Genomic DNA, 25054 nt, shown 5'->3' on the forward strand with positions numbered 1-25054 from the left:
CTTCACAAAAAAATACAGTTTTATATCTTTATGTTTGAAGCCTGAAATGTGGCAGAAGGTCGCAAAGTTCAAGGGGGCCGAATACTTTCGCAAGGCACTATATATATATATTTTTAATCCATTTTAAAAAGTCCAATCAATTAAAAACATTCCCTGTCCGGTGGAACATTTTCATAACGGAAACCTTGTGTGTGTGTATGGGTGTGTGGGGGTATGGGTGTGTGTATGGGTGTGTGTGTGTGTGTGTGTATGGGTGTGCATGGGTGCGTGTGCGTGTTTATGTGTGCGTGTGTGTATGGGTGCGTGTGTGTGTGTATGGGTGAGTGTGCGTGTGTGTGTGTGTGTATGGGTGAGTGTGCGTGTGTGTGTGTGTATGGGTGAGTGTGCGTGTGTATGGGTGAGTGTGCGTGCGTGTGTGTGTATGGGTGAGTGTGTGTGTGGGTGCGTGTGTGTGTATGGGTGCGTGTGTGTGTATGGGTGCGTGTGTGCATGTGTGTGTGTGTGTATGGGTGCGTGTGCGCATGGGTGCGTGTGTGCGTGTATGGGTGCGTGTGTGCGTGTATGGGTGCGTGTGTGCGTGTATGGGTGCGTGTGTGCGCGCATGGGTGCGTGTGTGCGCGCATGGGTGCGTGTGTGCGCGCATGGGTGCGTGTGTGCGCGCATGGGTGCGTGTGTGCGCGCATGGGTGCGTGTGTGCGCGCATGGGTGCGTGTGTGCGCGCATGGGTGCGTGTGTGCGCGCATGGGTGCGTGTGTGCGCGCATGGGTGCGTGTGTGCGCGCATGGGTGCGTGTGCGCGCATGGGTGCGTGTGCGCGCATGGGTGCGTGTGCGCGCATGGGTGCGTGTGCGCGCATGGGTGCGTGTGCGCATGGGTGCGTGTGCGCATGGGTGCGTGTGCGCATGGGTGCGTGTGCGCATGGGTGCGTGTGTGCGCATGGATGCGTATGGGGGTGCGTATGGGTGTGTGTGTGCGCGCGTGTATGGGTGCGTGTGTGTGCGTGCGCATGGGTGCGTGTGCGCGCGTGTGTGCGTGCGCGCGTGTGTGTATGGGTGCGTGTGTGTATGGGTGCGTGTGTGTATATGGGTGCGTGTGTGTGTATGGGTGCGTGTGTGTGTATGGGTGCGTGTGTGTGTATGGGTGCGTGCGTGTGTGTGTGTGCGTGCGTGTTTGTGTGTGCGCATGGGTGCGTGCGTGGGTGCGTGCGGGTGCGTGCGGGTAGGTGCGCGTGTGTGTGTGTGCGTGTGGGTGTGTGTGCGTGCGTGCATGTGTGTATGGGTGCGTGTGTGTGTGCGTGCGGGTGCGTGTGTGTGGGTGCGTGTGCGTGGGTGCGGGTGCGTGGGTGCGGGTGCGTGGGTGCGGGTGCGTGTGCGCGTGTGTGGGTGCGTGTGTGTGGGTGCGTGGGTATGGGTGCGTGTGCTTGAGTGTGAGTGTGTGCATCTGCAGTGAGAAAAACAAATCACTGGATGAGAGTGAACCCTCTCACCCCCCATAAAAAGAGGGAGGGAGAGCTAAATGGGGAGAAAGGGGAGAGGGTAGAAGAAAAGCGGGAGGGAGGGAGGGAGGGAGGGAGGATTACACACGGACTATACCAAATATTAACAACACCTTCCTAATAATGAGTTGCACCAGGGGACCATCCCCCATACAGTAGAGTTGAGCTAGCCAGCCAGACAGCCAGTCAGCCAGCCAGTCAGCCAGCCAGCCAGCAGAGCAGTAAATACAGAGTACATCCATTTGGCGAAAGCTTGTCTCACTGCCGTTTTATAAACCAGGTCCAGGTAGTTGAAAAAAATATATAATAATAATAAATATATAGAATAATAATAAATATATATAAATAATAATAATAAAAAATATATATATATATATATATAAATAAATATATAAATAACACACACTGCTCAAAAAATGCTCCTGATGAGGTGGCGGATGGTCACCTGAGGGATCTCCTCCCAGACCTGGACTAAAGCATCCGCCAACTCCTGGACAGTCTGTGGTGCAACATGGCGTTGGTGGATGGAGTGAGACATGATGTCCCAGATGTGCTCAATTGGATTCAAGTCTGGGGAACGGGCGGGCCAGTCCATAGCAGCAATGCCTTCCTCTTGCAGGAACTGCTGACACACTCCAGCCACATGAGGTCTAGCATTGTCTTGCATTAGGAGGAACCCAGGGCCAACCACACCAGCATATGGTCTCACAAGGGGTCTGAGGATCTCATCTCGGTACCTAATGGCAGTCAGGCTACCTCTGGCGAACACCCCCAAAGAAATGCCACCCCACACCATGACTGACCCACCGCCAAACCGGTCATGCTGGAGGATGTTGCAGGCAGCAGAACGTTCTCCACGGCGTCTCCAGACACTGTCACGTGCTCAGTGTGAACCTGCTTTCATCTGTGAAGAGCACAGGGCGCCAGTGGCAAATTTGCCAATCTTGGTGTTCTCTGGCAAATACCAAACGTCCTGCACGGTGCTGGGCTGTAAGCACAACCCCCACCTGTGGACGTCGGGCCCTCATACCACCCTCATGGAGTCTGTTTCTGACCTTTTGAGCAGACACATGCACATTTGTGGCCTGCTGGAGGTCATTTTGCAGGGCTCTGGCAGTGCTCCTCCTGCTACTCCTTGCACAAAGGCGGAGGTAGCGGTCCTGCTGCTGGGTTGTTGCCCTCCTACGGCCTCCTCCACGTCTCCTGATGTACTGGCCTGTCTCCTGGTAGCGCCTCCATGCTCTGGACACTACGCTGACAGACACAGCAAACCTTCTTGCCACAGCTCGCATTGATGTGCCATCCTGGATGAGCTGCACTACCTGAGCCACTTGTGTGGGTTGTAGACTCCCTCTCATGCTACCACTAGAGTGAAAGCACCGCCAGCATTCAAAAGTGACCAAAACATCAGCCAGGAAGCATAGGAACTGAGAAGTGGTCTGTGGTCCCCACCTGCAGAACCACTCCTTTATTGGGGGTGTCTTGCTAATTGCCTATAATTTCCACCTGTTGTCTATTCCATTTGCACAACAGCATGTGAAATGTATTGTCAATCAGTGTTGCTTCCTAAGTGGACAGTTTGATTTCACAGAAGTGTGATTGACTTGGAGTTACATTGTGTCGTTTAAGTGTTACACTGCTCAAAAAAATAAAGATATATATATATATATATAAGCAAATACATTATTTTTCCTTAAAGCGGCAATAAGCAGTAGGGGGAAAATTTACAATAAAGGGACTCCTCCCCTGGTAAAGTGAAAAGCTGAGGGATGGGGCTGGAGAAATGTCACCACTCTCAAATTCATAGAGCTATGGGTGTAAGGATTGACCCTCCATGATATCAAAACTTAGTTTGAACCATGTTTTGGGGCAATATAGTGTTTGTTTACAAATGTTGAACAAGCTTTTAAAATGTTGGGTTCCAATTGGGTGCGACAGTTGAACTAAACTCAAGAGGCATTTACCAGTTGTATTCTGGCATTTACCAGTTGTATTCTGGCATTTACCAGTTGTAGTCTGGCATTTACCAGTTGTATTCTGGCATTTACCAGTTGTATTCTGGCATTTACCAGTTGTATTCTGGCATTTACCAGTTGTAGTCTGGCATTTACCAGTTGTATTCTGGCATTTACCAGTTGTATTCTGGCATTTACCAGTTGTAGTCTGGCATTTACCAGTTGTAGTCTGGCATTTACCAGTTGTAGTCTGGCATTTACCAGTTGTATTCTGGCATTTACCAGTTGTATTCTGGCATTTACCAGTTGTAGTCTGGCATTTACCAGTTGTAGTCTGGCATTTTTACCAGTTGTAGTCTGGCATTTTTACCAGTTGTAGTCTGGCATTTACCAGTTGTATTCTGGCATTTACCAGTTGTATTCTTCAAGATTCAAGGGTTACATATAATTTATCCGTCCATGGATATAGCAACTGCTGGTTGCCCCTTTAAGATCTCTCCGTGCATTTGTCTCTATTTAACCAGGTACAGTCCTTGAGAACACATTATATTTCACAATAACAACCTGACCAAGACAAAGATCAATGAAGCGTGCAGCAAGACAAGCAGACAAGTGACAAGGTCACTGACAAAGCAGACAATTCTTAAAAAACACCCTTAACTCAAACTCTGAACAGTTAACGTGGTAAACAAACACACAGTTATAACTACTGTAGGGCGGGCACACAGGTGACCTGAAAACAATTAGCATACCTGTGTTCTTCTCCACATGGAGCAACCCACCAATGAGGGGCATCCAGTTGAAGCGTGTGTAAACTCCGCGTGTAAACTCCGCGTGTAAACTCCGCGTGTAAACTCCGCGTGTAAACTCCGCGTGTAAACTCCGCGTGTAAACTCCGCGTGTAAACTCCGCGTGTAAACCTGGTGTATATTCACCTCCCGAAGGATCTGAGCTGTGTCTGTTCTGTTTTCTAGAATGACATCACTTTATTTAACTCTTTCTCTTAATTAAAAGGGAAACTGAAGATCAAGTAGAACTATTTTTTTTAGTGTCAAACTACTCCACCTATGCAAATAACTGAAATTGAAGTGTGCAGGCAGGGCCACAAATTATTTTAAAAAACATGGATATTATCCGCAGTTAAATAAAAAGGCCCCAAAAACATGTTTTACTTCAAACCAAAAAAAAACATAAGTAGACAAAAACCAAAACTTTAAAAATATATTTTCTCTCTAAGATAGATTAATCTGGGAAAACATTTTTTAAACGACACTTAGCATTCCAGTTTGATCGGTTGATTTCTGACCCATCGCTCTTTCAAAACGAATCAATTAATCATCATAGCGTAATGAAGCTATTTATTCTGACCTACGCTCCTCCGGTCACATCATTTTTCAAAAGTCATCCTAACCATATTTACTAAAAGGAGAAACAAAAGGAGGTACAACATTTATATATATATATATATATATATATATATATATATATATATATATATATATATATATATATATATATATATATATATATATATATATATATATATATATACATTTATTCAGCCACAAAATAAAACAAATTGCCCTCTTAACTCCGTTGAAAGGTTTAAATGACAGAATAGTATCATACAGATTTTATGACCAAGCACTTGAGGGTCTGGGTGAGCCGGTGCTGAGGAATATACATCACTGTAGCAGGAAACCGACAAGAGAGGAGAGGGAAACGGGTTGAGAAGGGTGTATGGGAGAGACCAAGAGCAGTGGGTTTATCTAATTACACTACCATCAGGAGACATAGGCTACATAGATACGGCCCTATAAAAATCTGTGTTGCAGACGGAATCCAGACATTAAAACCAAACTTAGTAGAAAAATCAACTAGATGTATTTTTAAAACACATTTAAGTGCCCAAGATAAATCATAAGATATGAACAAAATGCATCAGGAGCTAGGTTTACATCCAATCGGAGACAGATTTTAATGTGAATATTCAAAAATATGCTTAAATAAAATATGCACATTTTTCCCCACCAGAGATGTGTTTATCAAATAAACTTGTTGTGGATAAAAGTCTGATTAATGACGTAGCGCACATAAAAATATAACTTTAAGAGGTTAAAAATGGGGTTCCATTACATTTTACAACTCTACTAAATGGTTGTCCAAAACAAATTGGCGTTATATAGCAAAATGTGCCCCCTCTGGTATTGGCAGGTACGCTCCCACCCAACAGCATGCAGATACAGTCTGGGTTCAGCCTACATGAGATTTTTTTTTAAATGTCAAACTGTAGCCAAGCATCAATCATCCATGTCACCAGAATAAGACCTTTGACCTTTGAAAGGGAGAATCAAAAGTTCATCACCGTGCAGTTTCACCACCCTGTGAAGTGCATCATAACTTATTTCATCGGTAGACTAATAAACTCCATGGTTTCCATGAATCCAAGTTTACTTCAATATGATAATGGTTATTTATACCAATATTTGCGCTTAAGTTTCTACCACCATTTCTCACAATTCATTTTACAAAACACAACCTTGTCAAGCAACATTAAGGAAATTTTTCCGACAAATTTGCTGTTTCCATCAGGCTTGTCGTGACATTTCCTTTTTATCCGACATGTAGTTTACTCTCGTAAAAATGTTGGATTGAAAACCTGGTTAGTGATTTGTATTTTTCCTGCAACTTTCTTAAAACGGCTCAGGAATGCTCTCGTCCGTGTTTGCCGTGCGTGCGCTTAATCGTTGTATAGCCGTTAGCGATGATGCTAATGACAACCTTCTCCTGGTAGATGGAAAGACTACCCCAAAACCCTTCGCAATGAAATGCTAACTACCAAGTAGACCTGGCAGAACTATATCATGATTATTTGCATCAATCCAGTGGCCATTCGTTTAGCAAACGATTGTCTTTAACTGCTGTACAGTCACGTTAAAAAAAGGGTAACTACACCCAAAAATCTAAAATGGCATCCATTTTTCCCCCAGACTCCTGATGTGGTTGAAGCATTGTTGTGGACTTGGGAGAAGAAAAAACATTTTAGGTTCTACAAAAAAAAAAAAGAGAGATTGAGTTCAAAACCCTGAAAAAAAAAATGGTGAAAAAAACTGATTTTATAGGACCCTACATACACAAACAAAATGTTGTGAGTTATTTAAGACATTTTATTTTATATTGACTTATTGGATCTCAAACATGAGTTCTGACTTTTAAGATGAGCCTTTGTTGTTGTTTTTTTTAATAAGGAATTAATTCACTCATTCAATGCCCTAATCAAGCATTATCTTCACAACTCAGGCAACATATCATTATTACACAGCCCATTGACTTCTACAATTGTCCTAATTGTATTAATTATCCATGTTCATTTATAATTTTCACTGCCATGATCAACCCTTCCTCCTCTCCCATCAGCAGCAGCACACAGCAGTCAGGCCTGCAGTGGTTAACAACAGAGTAGGGCTGCAGTGGTTAACAACAGAGCAGGGCCTGCAGTGGTTAACAACAGAGCAGGGCCTGCAGTGGTTAACAACAGAGCAGGGCCTGCAGTGGTTAACAACAGAGTAGGGCTGCAGTGAGGCAAAGGTCCACTTTTCAGTCATATGACAGACCTCAAAATACCCCACCCCAGCTACCATGCCCCCCCAGCTACCATGCCGCCAACCCCCCCCCCCCCCCCAGCCTTGTTTTGCCCTCAGCCTTGTCTGCCAAAAGGGCTTCCAACCCGGCTCGGCATTACAAGCTTGGCTTAACTTGGATTTTATAGTGTGAAGTCATTGACAGTTAAAAACAGGGCATATAGAAAAAGCAACAGGCACATCTCAGATTGTTCTAGGATGGCGTAACGGGGCTGTGTGTGGGATTCCCTTTTCCAACCGCATTTCAATGCAGTGATTATGGCCTTAGATAAAAAGGCACACTTTCCTATCTAGGAATCCCCAGACTTGTGAAGGAAGGAAGGCATCAATGACACCACTAAGTCAGACATAACATCATATTTCCATGACAACATAATTCACAACAAACTTAAGAAAAGCCAGGGAAGGAATCCATTAATTTGACAAAATAATTACATAAACTTTTATTTTACTAAAAAAAACTTTATTTTAGCTGAAAGTCCCATTGAGACCAAGGGAGCCCTAAAATATTAGGGGAGAGGTAGGGGAAACTAGGCCTACACTCCCACTGAACAGACAACATGGGGATGTTTTGGTTTTCCTCCTCACAACCAAACGGTTGCTGTCAGTGATGTATAGCAGGACTCAAAAGGGAAGCTTGTGTTTTTCCTTCTCAGGGCTGATCATTAAGTGGACACGGAGCGCGAGAGGAAGGTCTCGCTTTTAAACACACACAAACAAAAATCATACATTTTGACTACGAGATGGGAGGAGTTGAAATGGGTAATTAGAGAGAACGCAAGAATTAGAGACCCAAAACAAGAAAGATTTAGGAAGAGGACTGAACAGTTAATTTACTTTACAATACACTAATATACTATTTCCCCCATAAACACAGTCGAAGGACAAGGAAGTCCTTAACTTCACAACCCTTGCGATTATTACATGATGACCAAGTGGCTCCGAACGCGCCATTGTGTGCACCCCCCACCCAGACTCGTTCATGACACGCAGGTTAAAATACCAACTGTGAACCAACTATATTAATTTGCGGACACGGCGAAATAGGGTGGTGGTGGTCCTTACATCGTGTCAGCCGGTGATTATCAAGATTATCAACTGCCGATCTCACAGTAATTAACCGTTAATTAACATAAACACATTTAGCATCTCCTGGCTTCCACGCGTAGCCTACAAGACACTGACGCAGACCTCCGGAACATCAACAATTTAAACAGTCTAATAAATCAATTTAATATAGCCTACACCAGGTATTCCCAAACTGGGGCAATGCAGCCGGGAGTACGCAAAATAAAAATGTGATTCACATAAAAATATTTTATTTAAAAAAAATATATATATATATATTTTTTTTTTTAAGTTAACTTTTTCAAACAGTACATTTATATTTTCCTATTGGGCTATACATTTTGGGTAAGTTTTTTTTCCCTCTCCTGAGTAGCCTCGTTTCACTGCCAAAAATCTAATTAAGACATCTAGTGTTCAGCGAAATAACAACACAATAACAAATACAGGTAGCCTTGTCAAATAATTAACATCCAATCACATTAAGCGGTACTCATCCAATCACATTAAGCGATACTCATCCAATCACATTAATCGTTACTCTCCTAATCACATTAAGCGTTACTCTCTCGGACATTTAGAAACATGACAATTTGATAAATAAGCCAAGGGAGTTTGTTGAGCGAGAATAGAGATGCCTTTCCAGTAGTAAGACATGTATAAAATCAACAGATACCATTAATAAGAAGGGGCTAGAAGTGTCTTATATGGTGAGCTACTGAGTGGCTAGGACAGGCAAGCCCCATACTATTGTGGAGGACTTAGTTCTTCCTGCTGCCGTGGATATGGCTGGACAATGCTGGGGGAAAAGGCAAAAACAACCTATACAGACAATGTCTTCATCAAACTACACTGTTTCACAACTCATCAGTGAGATTTTATTTATTTTATTTACCTTTATTTAACCAGGCAAGTCAGTTAAGAACAAATTCTTATTTTCAATGACGGCCTGGGAACAGTGGGTTAACTGCCTGTTCAGGGGCAGAACGACAGATTTGTACCTTGTCAGCTCGGGGGTTTGAACTCGCAACCTTCCGGTTACTAGTCCAACGCTCTAACCACTAGGCTACCCTGCCACCCCATGGCAGGGAATGGCAGGGAATGTTTTGAAACAATTACTGCTTCGCATACAAGCCAATGAATTATATGCGTTACAGCTGGATGAGCCAACAGACGTGGCGGGCCTGGCACAGCTCCTGGTATATGTCCGTTACGTTTATGGGGGGGTCAATTAAGGAAGACGTCCTCTTCTGCAAACCACTGGAAACCAGGACAACAGGAGAGGATATTTTTAAAGTACTGGACAGCTTTGTGACATCAAATGGACTTTGGTGGTCAGGATGTGTTGGCGTCTGTACTGATGGCGCAAAAGCCATGACGGAGACAAAGTAGAGGGGTAACGCGCTTGCAAGCTGTTGCTCCCGACGCCACTTGGGTACACTGCAGCATCCAGAGAGGCTCTTGCTGCCAAGGGAATGCCTGACAGCTTGAAAGACATTTTGGAGACCACAGTGAAAATGGTTAACTTCGTTAAAGCAAGGCCCCTGAACTCTCGTGTATTTTCTGCATTATGCAATTATATAATTCACTTGTCTGACTGCTTGCATGATGACAAGTTTCTCACATGATTGGCCTATCTGGGTGATGTTTTTTTCTGGCCTGAATGATCTGAATCTAGGATTACAGGGACTCTCCGCAATTATATTCAATGTGCGGGACAAAACTGAGGCGATGATTAAGAAGGCGCTCTTTTCTGTCTGCATTAACAAGGACAACACACAGGTCTTTCCATCATTGTGTGCAAATGAACAAGCTTACAATGTCAAATGTGATATAGCGAAGCACCTGAGTGAGCTGGGTGCGCAATTACGCAGGTACTTTCCTGAAACGGACGGCACAAACAACTGGATTTGTTATTCCTTTCATCGGCCGATGTCTAGTGTAACACCGATGTGCAAAACTGATGTGAAAGCTGACGTGCCTACCTACATAACGTAGGTACATAACATAATAACGCCACGGAAAAATGTTGCGCGACACGTGCAACACAGCATTCCTAACTTGGCCCACAATGTCTGCTGTGTGGATCGAGCAGCCAACAAGTCCAGCAGTCATTTGAAAGAGTAACAACATTTCCGCGAGACAACTCAAAAGGCGAAATCCATTAAAGCCAAGATAATGGAATTCCTTGCCCTTGACAAACAACCGTTCTCTGTTGTGGGTGATGTTGGCTTTTGCTGTCTGGTCGTTCAACTGCAACTTCTGGAGTAGTTAGCATTAGCTTGGTACCTAGCTAGCACCAAGTCGAATGGTGCTTTAATGCCAACGCGGTATTGTGAACACATTGTTTGTGGCCGGGGTTTGCAGACTTTTTTCTTAATTTTTTTATACAGCTTCGACAGTGCTACTGTATCTTTTTTGACACAAAGACCCCAAAGGGCGTTCCATAGCAGAGACCCCAAAGGGCGTTCCATAGCAGAGACCCCAAAGGGCGTTCCATAGCAGAGACCCCAAAGGGCGTTCCATAGCAGAGACCCCAGAGGGCGTTCCATAGCAGAGACCCCAAAGGGCGTTCCACAGCAGAGACCCCAAAGGGCGTTCCATAGCAGAGACCCCAAAGGGCGTTCCACAGCAGAGACCCCAAAGGGCGTTCCATAGCAGAGACCCCAAAGGGCGTTCCATAGCAGAGACCCCAAAGGGCGTTCCATAGCAGAGACCCCAAAGGGCGTTCCATAGCAGAGACCCCAAAGGGCGTTCCACAGCAGAGACCCCAAAGGGCGTTCCATAGCAGAGACCCCAAAGGGCGTTCCACAGCAGAGACCCCAAAGGGCGTTCCACAGCAGAGACCCCAAAGGGCGTTCCATAGCAGAGACCCCAAAGGGCGTTCCATAGAAATCCTGGTTGAGAATGAAACAACTGAACAATGAAACAGCACATCGAGTAAATGAAAGAAATAGGTTTTGATGATGTTTTCTGGTAATGGGGACATACGTAAATACCAACAAAATAACTTCTTTGTCAGTGTGGTGTGTGTGTGTGTAACCTTTATTTAACTAGGCAAGTCAGTTAAGAACAAATTCTTATTTACAATGACGGCCTACCCCAGCCAAACCTGGACCAATTGTGCACCGCCCTATGGGACTCCCGATCTCAGCCGGATGTGATACAGCCTGGATTCAAACCAGGGACTGTAGTGACGCCTCTTGCACTGAGATGCAGTGCTTTAGACCGCTGCGTCCGTGTGTGTGTGTTAACTATTTAATTGTACTAGAATGCTTAAAAGACCGCTAACATTTTAAAACGGGCACAGGCCTTGAATTTCCCAGTGGCATCCCCTTTGTGTGGTCATAATGCCTCCTAAAAAAAAAAAATCATGGCTTGCGGCCAGTGCCCGTTATGCCCTTCGGCTAAATATAATAATTATAATTCCATTCTCCCGGTTGCCAATGACCGTGTTCCGTTGCACCTCTCACAGATCTCTCAATTCTTATTAGCCAATGCCTGTCAAGTGACAGGGTCCTTCTCGCGGGAATCTAGGTTCCGAAGTAGGCTACAAGTGAAGACACGCTGAGGTCGCAACTGCACGCGCCCTTTTCAAATTCCAAGTCTCATACTGAAGAGGTTAGAAGAACTGTCCACGTTTACTTGTACGAAAGTTTAAATCCTTCTGTGTGAGAAACAAATATTCCAAACATAGTCTGGGACAGTTGTGGAACGCGACAGATCCTAGATTAATACAATAATTTGCATTAAAAAAATATATAATTTAAAAACAAATGAGGCTGATGCAGCAGATCAGAACATTTAGCTTAAAAAGGTTGATGGCCTAATAGTTCTTCACATTATACGTGCAACAATGTGCACGCTGCAGTAGGCTAGAAGGGAAAACGTTCCAAAATGTAATCAATTAGCGGGGGAAACACCTCTCTCAAAAAAGTGACTGCAAATGGAATTAAGTAATGCTTTATTTTAAAAAAAAAGGTGCATTTTTTGTTGTGAAAATGATCTTCCCCCGACTTGGAACTCACGCGCCAGTTATGTACGCCAGTTAGGCTCTACACGGATTGTAAAAGCAGAATAAATGTGTTTAATTTTAAGACTATTTGTGACACAAAACCTATAGGCCTATGGGCTAGAGTACATGAGGTATGGGAGGATGATGATTTGAAAAAGAAGCCTAGTTACCGTGGAAACGGTCACGTGGAATTTGACTGCGGTCATGACTTGTGACCGCCGGCGGTGGTGGTGGTAATACGGTCACCACAACAGCCCTAGGTCTAAACAAATCAACGTTTATTTGTCACGTGCGCCGAATACAACAGGTGTAGGTAGACCTCACAGTGAAATGCTGAATACAACAGGTGTAGGTAGACCTTACAGTGAAATGCTGAATACAACAGGTGTAGTAGACCTTACAGTGAAATGCTGAATACAACAGGTGTAGTAGACCTTACAGTGAAATGCTGAATACAACAGGTGTAGTAGACCTTACAGTGAAATGCTGAATACAACAGGTGTAGTAGACCTTACAGTGAAATGCTGAATACAACAGGTGTAGTAGACCTTACAGTGAAATGCTGAATACAACAGGTGTAGTAGACCTTACAGTGAAATGCTGAATACAACAGGTGTAGTAGACCTTACAGTGAAATGCTGAATACAACAGGTGTAGTAGACCTTACAGTGAAATGCTGAATACAACAGGTGTAGTAGACATTACAGTGAAATGCTGAATACAACAGGTGTAGTAGACCTTACAATGAAATGCTGAATACAACAGGTGTAGTAGACCTTACAGTGAAATGCTGAATACAACAGGTGTAGTAGACCTTACAGTGAAATGCTGAATACAACAGGTGTAGTAGACCTTACAGTGAAATGCTGAATACAACAGGTGTAGTAGACCTTACAGTGAAATGCTTACTTACAGGCTCTAACTAATAGTGCAAAAAAGGTATTAGGTGAACAATGAGTTAAATAAAACGACAAGCTATATACAGTAGTGAGGCTATATACAGTAGTGAGGCTATATACAGTAGTGAGGCTATATACAGTAGTGAGGCTATATACAGTAGTGAGGCTATATACAGTAGTGAGGCTACATACAGACCACTGGTTAGTCAGGCTGATTGAGGTAGTATGTACATGTAGATATGGTTAAAGTGACTATGCATATTTGATAAACAGAGAGTAGCAGTAGTGTAAAAGAGGGGGTGGCGGGACACAATGCAGATAGCCCGGTTAGCCAATGTGCGGGAGCACTGATTGGTCGGCCCTATTGATGTACATGAATGTATAGTTAAAGTGACTATGCATATACGATAAACAGAGGAGGTAGCAGCAGCATGAAATACACATGAAATATTAATGCAGTCGGCCTGCTGGTGTCCTGGGAGATAAACGTGAGGTTGTCATTTTACCTGAAACACGTATGGTCATATTTCTTTGTATTTTTTTTTTCAGGACCTTTGTAGAGTCACAAAATAATGATGTAATAATAATAATAATAATAATAATAATAATAATAATAATAATAATAATAATGTGTTCTCTACACAGACAATTAATCCACAGTGGAAACCTAGTCAGTTATTCTCCCCGTTCATTCTTCTTCTGTGGATTTTATATGGAGGTTGGCATGGCAACCAACTGGACTAGAAGGCTGGACCTCGTTCATCTGTCAATCATCCACATGGGTATATGCTCATAAAAAAAATATTAAAAAAACATTGAGTGGATGGGAGATGAGGGACTTGCAGTGTGTCAAACGTCTAAAATAGAACCGAGTTCTGCGCAGACACCCGTTGTCGCAAACAAGCCGTTTCTGTGAAATTATTGAAAAAAACGTTCATGTGTACATATATTTTGCACCGGACGCAACACAGGCGGTTTGGGCAGCATGTTAGGCTATTGCCTTTGTTAGATTTCCATCTGTTGCATTTGCCTGTAATAATCTAATAGACTTTACGCCACACAATTAGGCTACTTATATAGAATCAAAACAGGTTCAGGGAAAACGCAACTATTCAGGCAAAACAATGGCTCGGGCTTTCGTTCATAAACTGTAGCTAAGTAAACAAAGTAAATGCATGATCACTGCTTATTTATAATAATTTATTACACTATGTGTTTGTATAAAATAAATGTGGCTGAATGTGATCAGACAGACTGTTTAGCTACAGAAAATGACCATATGTAGCCTAGGTACAGCCACTACCCATGTTTTGGTGAGTGGCGACCATTTTGTGTTCCCTCCAGTGAGGCTGTCAACATCACATCGACCATGAGGAGGGCCAACAACTGAACGTGATGATTTAAGGTTTCCCTTTATGAAAACAGCTGAACCTCCCGTTCTCCTTCCACATCCAGACCATAGGCTGCTACAACACGTTTTCCCCTGTCACAAATAAATGTTTTTCACAGCTCACATTTCCTACCACTACGAATCAGAGAAACGGGCCAAAGAAAATATCCTGGGGCACAATTCTTTACTTGCTTCGTAATACCCATGCATGTTCCTACACGGGTAGCCTGTTATTCAAGAACATGGAGGAGTGGGCATAGATAGACAGGACACCCCAGACCCAGAGAAGCCAGAGAGAAAGGCCCACCTCGGAGACTCCCAGGCAAGGACATGCTGTTCACATGCTAGATCACCAATGTCGAGATCCATGGCCCGGAAAAAGGTCAGCACAGCAGAGAGCCAAACCTGCAGACATCAGGCTGTGGTCTACCTACAGGGTGGCCCACTTCAAAAACACATTCCACACGCACAACATTGTGGGAAAATATGTGCCTGAGGTTCCCAAACAGGGGCCACGGGAGAGTCAACACAAAAAAAACAATAGACACACTGCCTTCGGTTCCCAGAGCGAATCAAATGACCCTCCTTTCCTAGTTCTTTGTTCAGCCGTTCACCAAAGGCGTCAGTCCCTGTTTAACACCGTGTTTCTATGGAGTGTTTTTATAAAGGGGGAGGGGATTCCCAATTTCCTATCCAAGACTATTAGTTAACTCTACAAAATGGAGAGACATTTTTTTTTTAAAAGACAATTTTGTTGTGGTCACCTGAATAAAATAAAATTAAACTATGAGCACATACTATGAATTAACGAATTACTACGAATTGACGAGCTGATGCTCTGGAATATCCCCCCCCCCCACTTCCTACAGAGATTCACTCACAAGTCTGAGAAGAACAAGAAAGGGACCAGGCAGGTGTTACACAACTAGTTTTTCTTTCCGTTACACAGCAGCGAGACAGCGGTTGCTTCGTGGATAGAGACTCTATGGTAGTGTTCCATCTCCTCCATACCTAACGTGTCCTGTGTGACAAACAGACACAATCAACAGTAGCGTATTGCGCCAGAAAAACACACTATATTGTGTTATCGTTCAGACCCTTATGCACCTCGGTGTGGTTTAGATATCGATACACAATCTCTTCTGCATCAGAATTATGAGACAAATGACAATATAGACTACAGTAATATACATGCAGCTACAGCTCAAAACATCCAGCTATTTTGTACTGTTTTTTTTGTGTGTTTTTCTTTTTTTACATTTAATGCCAAATATGGTCACTTCCCACAGAATTCAGTCAATCAGGAACAAAACAGCCCTTGACATATGCGCCAACCCCCCAGAAAGAGATAGCAGCCGTCCTCTAGCAGGGCCCCTCTCTGCAGAAGAAGCCGTTTTCTCTGCATACATGCCATGTGTAAAATACCCAGAAAAAAATCTCCTTTGAACTCTGGAGCGGTTTAAAGTGAGACAACACTAATGGGATGAGGTTTTTGTCAAATAGCAGATACACCCCAACTGTCCCCGGTTTGGTTGTAACACAGAAAGAAAGAGGGCGCAACAGTAAAACAGAGAAGACTAAAAGTTAGAGACTACTTGTCAGATGCTTTGTTGGATCAGCAGAGAGATCCTTACTAGCCAAATGCTTGACATAACCTAAGCATGAGACACACCAAGACTGCCGATAGGTACTCAATCACAGTGAGAGGCGGTTCCTTCTCATGCTAGAACAAAAGCGGTACCTGATGTGTGACGACCCGATAGGTTTGTAGCTATCGCAATGCTCGTCTGTGGCCCAACAACTTGACTTTGAGCCAATCAGAGAGCATGAACCTCAAACAAATAAAAGGGGGGGGGGGAATAGCATTTTCCCCATACATCCACGGATGAGCCAGTCACACTTCATATACACAATATAGCTAGCTGTACACAGACACAACAACAACAAAAATACTTCATCCAAGATAGTTAACCACTGTTGCTAGTATTGACGTTATAATTCAATCACAATGGATTAGATAGCTTCCATGGAAGAGCTGCCATTGTTAGTGCAGTGTCCCTAACGTTAGCTAGCTGTCTAAACATTTGGCTATGGGCTGGCACTGTCAGTATGAGATAATGGAGAATGAATTAAATGGTTTCTTTGTTGTTATCTAGCTGTGGCCACCTGGCTGTTATCAACTAAATTAACAGAGATTGCTTAGACTCTAGACCATAAGCAATACGCATGGATATGCATTGCCAAACAACGCTACTGCCACCTTCTGGTTTGGAGTATTTTAAGAAGTGACTGACGACTTCCAAGGTCTTTGCTGTGTGAACACAAAAGAGATTTGACTGCCGACACTCTGTTAAGATGTGCTAAGTACTGTCGGGCAGGCAAACGTTTGACAATCGTGTGTGTGAGCTTTAAGTTTATCTAAATATAAAAAGAGAGACATTGAGATGTGTTCCCTTCATTGGGCCATCACAGTAATCCCTACTAGCCTAATGTTAACAAATGGACTCTTATGTTCTAGAATGTTCTAAAGTGGATATGTTAGTATTTATGTCTCGGCCTTGCGGAGAAGCAAACAGAGCATCGCTGGAACAGGGAAACCAGACTGGCCATGTTGAGTGCGGTTTACGGTACATTATTCAATCATTTAATTACACTGCAGTGTCAATGAACACCTGCGTTGCTGATAAGCTAAAATAAAACTTGGATCTATTTACGATGACCAACCCACCCCCCCCCCCCCCATCTACTCATTGGTTTTCACAAGCATATAAACCCACGTGAGTGATGAAAAATGAACAAAAGATTAATCAAAGTTAAAACTATGATTCTCCCATTTATCTATGGATTAATCGTCCTAGTAGAGAAAACCCAATTTTGTATGACTCCGGGTCAAAGGGTTAGGGTTATGACACTGAAGCTGATAGGACTCCAGGTCAAAGTTCGACAAATACCCAGCAACAAGAGGACAACATTCAGTCGAGGTAGATTAACAACCCAACAACCCAATGTTTTATCTCCCAGGACAAAATTGTTAGCCACAGCAAGCTAGCTAAAATGTCCATGAACATTTTTTTTTGTTTCAAATCAACATACCAGGGTGTAACAGATAGCTATAGAGAAATGTGTAAAGATTGTAAGTTAGATATTTTCATGAGGTTACATTTTGGGTGTAGCACAACAACAACAAAAAAATACCACAGCCAAGACTAAAAATAGCTACTTCAGATACACTCATCTAGGAAATATTCAATTTTACTAGAAAACTTTTGGGGAAAATATGTAGGGTCTGGTGAGGCACTTTATCTTGTACCATGTCATCATAATTGTGCATGGCTCCGAGTCATGCTAATAACATCTACTGAATGGAATGGTACATTTGACCACACTTATTTCACGGTTGTCTGGTAATCCACCTAATATGGTGTGCCTGTGTATGTTTTTTTTTTTTACAAACATGTATTATTCTGGTGACTTCAGATGTTTAAAATGAAATAGTTCCAGTGAAGCTCGGAGTACAGTTAGCCATTAGCCAGCCTCTTTACATTATAAAGTAGGCCAAGTTCGCAGAGCAAAGGTAGTAACCTTAAATACAGCCTAAATACAACAGCAACAGTTGTTAGGTTTTGTTTCTTCTTATTGTAATTACATAGTTGAGCAGTTCGATATATTGTTTTTATCCTGCAGTTCAATATTCAAACTATGCCATCTTTAGGATGAAACAACAACGTGTCACTTGTCACAGATTTATTAAAAAAATTTAAAAAATAAAATAAAAAAAAACATGTTGAAATAACATGTATTTAACTAGGCGAGCCGGTAAAGAACAAATTCTTATTTACAATGACGGCCTACCCCGGCCAAAACGCTAACAACGCTGGGCCAATTGTGCATCGCCCTATGGGTCTCCCAATCACGGCTGGTTGAGATACAGTCTGGAATCGAACCAGGGTCTATAGTGACGCCTCCAGCACTGAGACGCAGTGCCTTAGACCGAGTGTGCCAACTACGGGAGCCCACTTAACTACAGGCATGGACTAAAGCCCAAAAGACTGCATTAAAGGACAGGATTATAGTGACATAAATATACGGTATGCTGTGAGAAATGTATTGAATCCTGAGCTGAAAAGGTTTGGATCAATACACAGGGAAAACGTACGACAGCTATGAAGGCACTGCAGAGAGTGGGTTCTATATTTTTCTGCTGCAATAAAGCTAAAAGGATAGAGCCTGTATACTTTAAAATGTAATGGTTGCACATGCCACCAAGATACGCCTCGTTTTTCAAACAAAGTGTATCATAAAACAAGAGATATAGTTAAAGGGTGCCTGGAATCTTGTTTTGTTTCCTCCATAGTAAACATCCTCACACTCACAGTAATTGTCCGACACATGGTGAGCGTGTGAATGTGAACATTATTTCAGGCATTTCTTCTGAGAGATGGGCATAGTGTTTGTTATTAATCCTGCGTTTATGGCGATTTCATGGACCTTCATAACGTTGGCTAAATGTGTTTACATTTCCAGCTACAACGTGAGTGTGCGTAGCAAGTCGCCATGAAGGGGCCTACGCGTGCAAGCGAATTATACAATTTCCTGTTTAGATGTTCTGCAACAGACCACCCTAGTCCATATCAGGAGCTAATCTGGCCCTCGGGTTGACGCATCCATGACAGGCCTCAATAATATATTTTAAGAGTGGCCGTGGCTATTCTTTAATAACTTTGCTAACAAATATTTGTAAAAACACCATGGGACGCAAATGTGTTTACTATAATTTAGGCAAAAATCTCATGGTAAAATGGTCAAACAATCATATTGTTTCAGTGACCACTGCATTGAATCCCTAATTTAAATTAAAACCTATTTTTTTTCCATGGGAATAACAAACACATGAAATTCGGTGCCTACAATGATGGTAGGATGGGTGGTGTGTAGAGTGAGTCACATGAATCATTAACCAGTATTGCATTTAGAATATAGCTGTACTTACTTTCTCCATGTGTTAGCCCACCATGACACACCATGTAGATAAAAGTAACCAAAACAGCCGCTGAGGTCCCAAGCCGCATTGTGACTTCGATTGTTTTCTCTTATTTTTAGTGCATCCAAAAACGTGGGGGTTGTTTTGAAGATATCCAAAGTTTGTTTTAAAAAATGTGTTTCTAAGAAATGAAAACAAACAAATATTCAAAAAAAAAGAGAGAGACGAGAACTAGTCCAGTTAGCCCCCCTTCAAAAGGGGCCGGGGGGGGGTCCAATGTGGTTGTAACGTTATCTTGATATCTTCCCAGCTAATTTTGGTGATTTTTGATTATCCCTGAAACAAATGACCACTAAATAACGTGATCTTGGGTTCTGGCGATACATTTGCGAATAAAAAGCTTCATTTTCTCCACAATTATAAGGGATAGGTCACTTTCATCTGTTCTATATAAAAAGTCTTCCGATTCGAGAAAAATAAATCCCACAGTGCAAACTAAACTAGTAAAGAGGAACACGTCGGGATACTAACTACGGGCTCATTCCACGACAAAAGAGGTTACAATGTTGAAAATACATGGAATTAGCTATGGGCGGTCGTGCTTTTGGTAAAACACTCAGATACCGTATTTTCATATAATAAAGCAAAACAAAATGTTTAAATGCTTAGTAATATCGAAATATGTGTCCTATTCTTTCCAAAAAAAATCCCCAGTTGTTTTAGCCGAATGTCTATCAACCCAATAACCCAACTAGCTAACATGAACTAGTTATAGTAATGGGATCGAGTTGGCTATCTTGCTGTAATCCACAGGTCGCTGATTGAGTGGTTCATGCACCTCCCAAGTATTTCCCCTTCTTCGCAGTATCACAGCAAGACCACCTTTTAAGACGTGCGAATAAAAACATGAACACATCCCCAGGAACTCATTTGGATTCATGCAGGAAAAGGAAAAAACGCGGATAGCTTTTTCAACGACCTTCCTCTGAACTCCTTCAGTCACGCCACGACAAAAATGAAAACACCCATAAACAATAAACGTGATACAGCGAACGTTACTTTTAGCCATTAAACAAATAATATTCGCCGCTTCGAAGTGTGGAAAAACTTCGATCCCCGTAAACGGTACCTCTTTCAGGTTCCCCCCTTTTCGTCTCTTTCTGTGTCTATCCACCAGTAAACAAGTACTGCCAGTCAGCTGGGGCAGATAGGGGACGTTGGAAAACACGGACTAGAGCTAGTGCGAGAACCGCTGGGTAGTGCGGATTGGAGTGTATTGCACTATACAAAGCCCATCCATGAGCCTAACAAAATTCTCTTTGTGTCACCCAACCAAAAATATTATTAGAACGACAAAAACGCAATCGTTCGGAGATGATAGACAATTTAAAATGAACGATTTGGAGTTATTTCTATTACTCCAGCCGGCACGTGTTCATAAAAATAAAAAAACATTAAAAAATGTTCATAGTAAATTGTAATTAAAAATCTTATCTGCCAAGTTGCCTATAAAACTACCAGATAAAGTGATAGGCAGCAGATGCATCTTTAATTTATAATTTGTATCAATATTTATTCTAACTAATGATTTCCAAATTGCACAAATGAATTATAGTTTAATTTGTTTAAGTATAGTGTAGATTCAAAGTAATAATGGGATGTTTTTTTTTAGCAGAGACTAGTATAAGTAAATAGTCTTATCTCGACCCTGGAGGCAGGAAGGAAGCCTAGTATTGCCTTTAGCTTGGTACACAACAGTCCAGTCATTCAGTTTTGCATGACAAACACATCAGCATAACCCCAGTATTGTCACCATGGATTTGACAACATTTTATGAGTGTGGGAGCTTGTTCATGATTAACATGGTGGTTGCATGCCTTGCATGCAGGACGTCTTTCTCTTCTGTGGTTGTTGTTTGAGGGCAAAGAAGTATTTCGAATCATCCAGGATCACATTTCGTCATCTTGTTGTTCAACCAAACCATTTGTCATGGTGGTGTTGTTCATTCAAATTGATCAATGACCAACATGTTAAATATACACCTTTTTTAAGTAATCCTCATCTCAGGAAATTACATTCAGGAAAATAAAGTACATGCACTTTTTGTTGTTGTTTCAGATTAATGCTCTCTGTGCCTGCAGCACTGCTTGTTCAGAGCGAGAGGCTGCTGCAGTACTTCTTCGTCCTCTCTCCAGCAAAACACACACATGGAACATGAATTACATTGATTGGCCCTAAATCTTGAAATGTGAACACCACCACCCCCTTCCAAAAAAATAATTGAGGAGATACAGGATATATAACACATTTGTTATACCACCTTACAACACCTGTGCTGATTGGTGTTTAGTGCCCTAGTGTTTAGTACCCTAGTGTTTAGTGCCCTAGTGTTTAGTACCCTAGTGTTTAGTACCCTAGTGTTTAGTGCCCTGGTGTTTAGTGCCCTGGTGTTTAGTGCCCTGGTGTTTAGTGCCCTGGTGTTTAGTACCCTAGTGTTTAGTACCCTAGTGTTTAGTGCCCTGGTGTTTAGTACCCCATTGTTTAGTGCCCTGGTGTTTAGTGCCCTGGTGTTTAGTGCCCTGGTGTTTAGTACCCTAGTATTTAGTGCCCTGGCATTTAGTACCCTGGTGTTTAGTGCTTTAGTGTTTAGTGCCCTGGTGTTTAGTGTCCTGGTGTTTAGTGTCCCGGTGTTTAGTGCCCTGGTGTTTAGTGCCCTGGTGTTTAGTGCCCTGGTGTTTAGTGCCCTGGTGTTTAGTGCCCTGGTGTTTAGTACCCTGGTGTTTAGTACCCTGGTGTTTAGTGCCCTGGTGTTTAGTACCTTGGTGTTTAGTACCCTGGTGTTTAGTACCCTAATGTTTAGTACCCTGGTGTTTAGTGCCCTGGTGTTTAGTGCCCTGGTGTTTAGTACCCTAGTGTTTAGTACCCTAGTGTTTAGTGCCCTGGTGTTTAGTACCCCATTGTTTAGTGCCCTGGTGTTTAGTGCCCTGGTGTTTAGTGCCCTGGTGTTTAGTACCCTAGTATTTAGTGCCCTGGCATTTAGTACCCTGGTGTTTAGTGCTTTAGTGTTTAGTGCCCTGGTGTTTAGTGTCCTGGTGTTTAGTGTCCCGGTGTTTAGTGCCCTGGTGTTTAGTGCCCTGGTGTTTAGTGCCCTGGTGTTTAGTGCCCTGGTGTTTAGTGCCCTGGTGTTTAGTGCCCTGGTGTTTACTACTAAGGGGAAGGAAACAACTGGCAGTCAGTGGAATGTTGTGACTAAGGGGAAGGAAACAACTGGCAGTCAGTGGGATGTCGTGACTAAGGGGAAGGAAACAACTGGCAGTCAGTGGGATGTTGTGACTAAGGGGAAGGAAACAACTGGCAGTCAGTGGGATGTCGTGACTAAGGGGAAGGAAACAACTGGCAGTCAGTGGAATGTTGTGACTAAGGGGAAGGAAACAACTGGCAGTCAGTGGAATGTTGTAACTAAGGGGAAGGAAACAACTGGCAGTCAGTGGAATGTTGTGACTAAGGGGAAGGAAACAACTGGCAGTTAGTGGAATGTCGTGACTAAGGGGAAGGAAACAACTGGCAGTTAGTGGAATGAAAGGGGAAGGGAAGGAAAAGGAACAGAGAGTGAACGAGGACATTTAGGAATAGCTTTCACAAGGTCTGGAACGTCATGGATTTGAACACGGAAACCATGGAAACCTAAAAATACAGCAGCAGACAGTGCATCCGGAAAGTATTCAGACCCCTTGACATTATATAACATTTACATAAGTATTCAGACCCTTTATTCAGTACTTTGTTGAAGCACCTTTGGCAGCAATTACAGCCTCAAGTCTTCCTGGGTATAATGCTACAAGCTTGGCACACCTGTATTTGGGGAGTTTCTCCCATTCTTCTCTGCAGATCCTCTCAAGCTGTCAGGTTGGATGGGGAGCTTCGCTGCACAGCTATTTTCAGGTCTCTCCAGAGATGTTCGATCGGGTTCAAGTCCGGGCTCTGGCTGGGACACTCAAGGACATTCAGAGACTTGTCCCGAAGCCACTCCTGTGTTGTCTTGGCTGTGTGCTTAGGGTCGTTGCCCTGTTGGAAGGTGAACCTTCGCCCCAATCTTAGGTCCTGAGCGCTCTGGAGCACGTTTTCATCAAGAATCTCTCTGTACTTTGCTTCGTTCATCTTTCCCTCAATCCTGACTAGTCTCCCAGTCCCTGCCACTGAAAAACATCCCCACAGCATGATGCTGCCATCATAGTGCTTAACCGTAGGGATGGTGCCAGGTTTCCTCCAGACGTAACGCTTGGCATTCAGGCCAAAGAGTTCAATCTTGGTTTCATCAGACCAGAGAATCTTGTTTCTTTTGACAAACTCCAAGCAGGCTGTCGTGTGACTTTTACTGAGGAGTGGCTTCCGTCTTGCCACTCTACCATAAAGGCCTGATTGGTGGAGTGCTGCAGAGATGGTTGTCCTGGAAGTTTCTTCCATCTCCACAGAGGAACTCTGGATCTCTAACAGAGTGACCCTCGGGTTCTTCATCACCTCCCTGACCAAGGCTCTTCTCTCCCGATTGCTCAGATTGGCCGGGCGGCCAGCTCTAGGAACCGTCTTGGTGGTTCCTAACTTCTTCCATTTAAGAATGATGAAGGCCACTGTGTTCTTGGGGACCTTGAATGCTGCAGAAATACTTCGGTTTTAAATTTTTTATAAATTTGCGAACATTTCTACAAACCTGTTTTCGCTTTGTCATTATGAGGTATTGTGATGTCATTATGGGGTATTGTGATGTCACTATGGGGTATTGTGATGTCATTATGAGGTATTGTGATGTCATTATGGGGCATTGTGATGTCATTATGGGGTATTGTTATGTCATTATGGGGTATTGTGATGTCATTATGGGGTATTGTGATGTCATTATGGGGTATTGTGATGTCACTATGGGGTATTGTTTGTAGATCGACAATGAAAAAAAGTTTTTTAATCCATTTCGGAATAAGGCTGTAAGGTAACAAAATGTGGAAAAAGTCAAGGGGTCTGAATACTTTCCAAATCCACTGTACATGGCAAACAATAAGAAAACAGTCATGGATAATATGTTATTCCTATGCCTCAGACTCCTCTCGACTCGTGGCCTGGTTAGGGAGTTGGGACTCGTGGCCTGGTTAGGGAGTTGGGATCGAAGCTCCTCTCCTCTCGACTCGTGGCCTGGTTAGGGAGTTGGGACCGGAGCTCCTCTCCTCTCGACTCGTGGCCTGGTTAGGGAGTTGGGACCGGAGCTCCTCTCCTTTCGACTCGTGGCCTGGTTAGAGAGTTGGGTCTGGAGCGCATCAACTCTCGACTCGTGGCCTGGTTAGAGAGTTGGGACCGGAGCTCCTTTCCTCTCGACTCGTGGCCTGGTTAGAGAGTTGGGTCTGGAGCGCATCAACTCTCGACTCGTGGCCTGGTTAGAGAGTTGGGACCGGAGCTCCTTTCCTCTCGACTCGTGGACTGGTTAGGGAGTTGGGACTCGTGGCCTGGTTAGGGAGTTGGGACCGGAGCTCCTCTCCTCTCGACTCGTGGCCTGGTTAGGGAGTTGGGACTCGTGGCCTGGTTAGGGAGTTGGGTCTGGAGTGCCTCTGTGGACTGTGATACGTCA

The 25054-nt window shown here is 43.3% G+C and overlaps 1 protein-coding gene across 3 annotated transcripts in view; it reads right to left on the minus strand.

The window, feature by feature from the left end:
• The window catches only part of LOC100135870 (insulin receptor), a 178037-nt gene extending 157353 nt beyond the window's left edge, over positions 1–20684 (minus strand). For all 3 annotated transcript variants that reach the window (XM_036978849.2, XM_036978848.2, XM_090236342.1), the window contains exon 1: positions 19450–20684. In XM_036978849.2, the coding sequence (XP_036834744.1) occupies positions 19450–19528 (79 nt within the window). In that variant the 5' untranslated portion in view covers positions 19529–20684. The remainder of the gene's footprint in view (positions 1–19449) is intronic.
• Positions 20685–25054: the final 4370 nt, after the last annotated feature.

Source organism: Oncorhynchus mykiss, chromosome 5 (assembly GCF_057628025.1).
Source record: "Oncorhynchus mykiss isolate SJ-2025 chromosome 5, ASM5762802v1, whole genome shotgun sequence".
Lineage (NCBI taxonomy): Eukaryota > Metazoa > Chordata > Actinopteri > Salmoniformes > Salmonidae > Oncorhynchus > Oncorhynchus mykiss.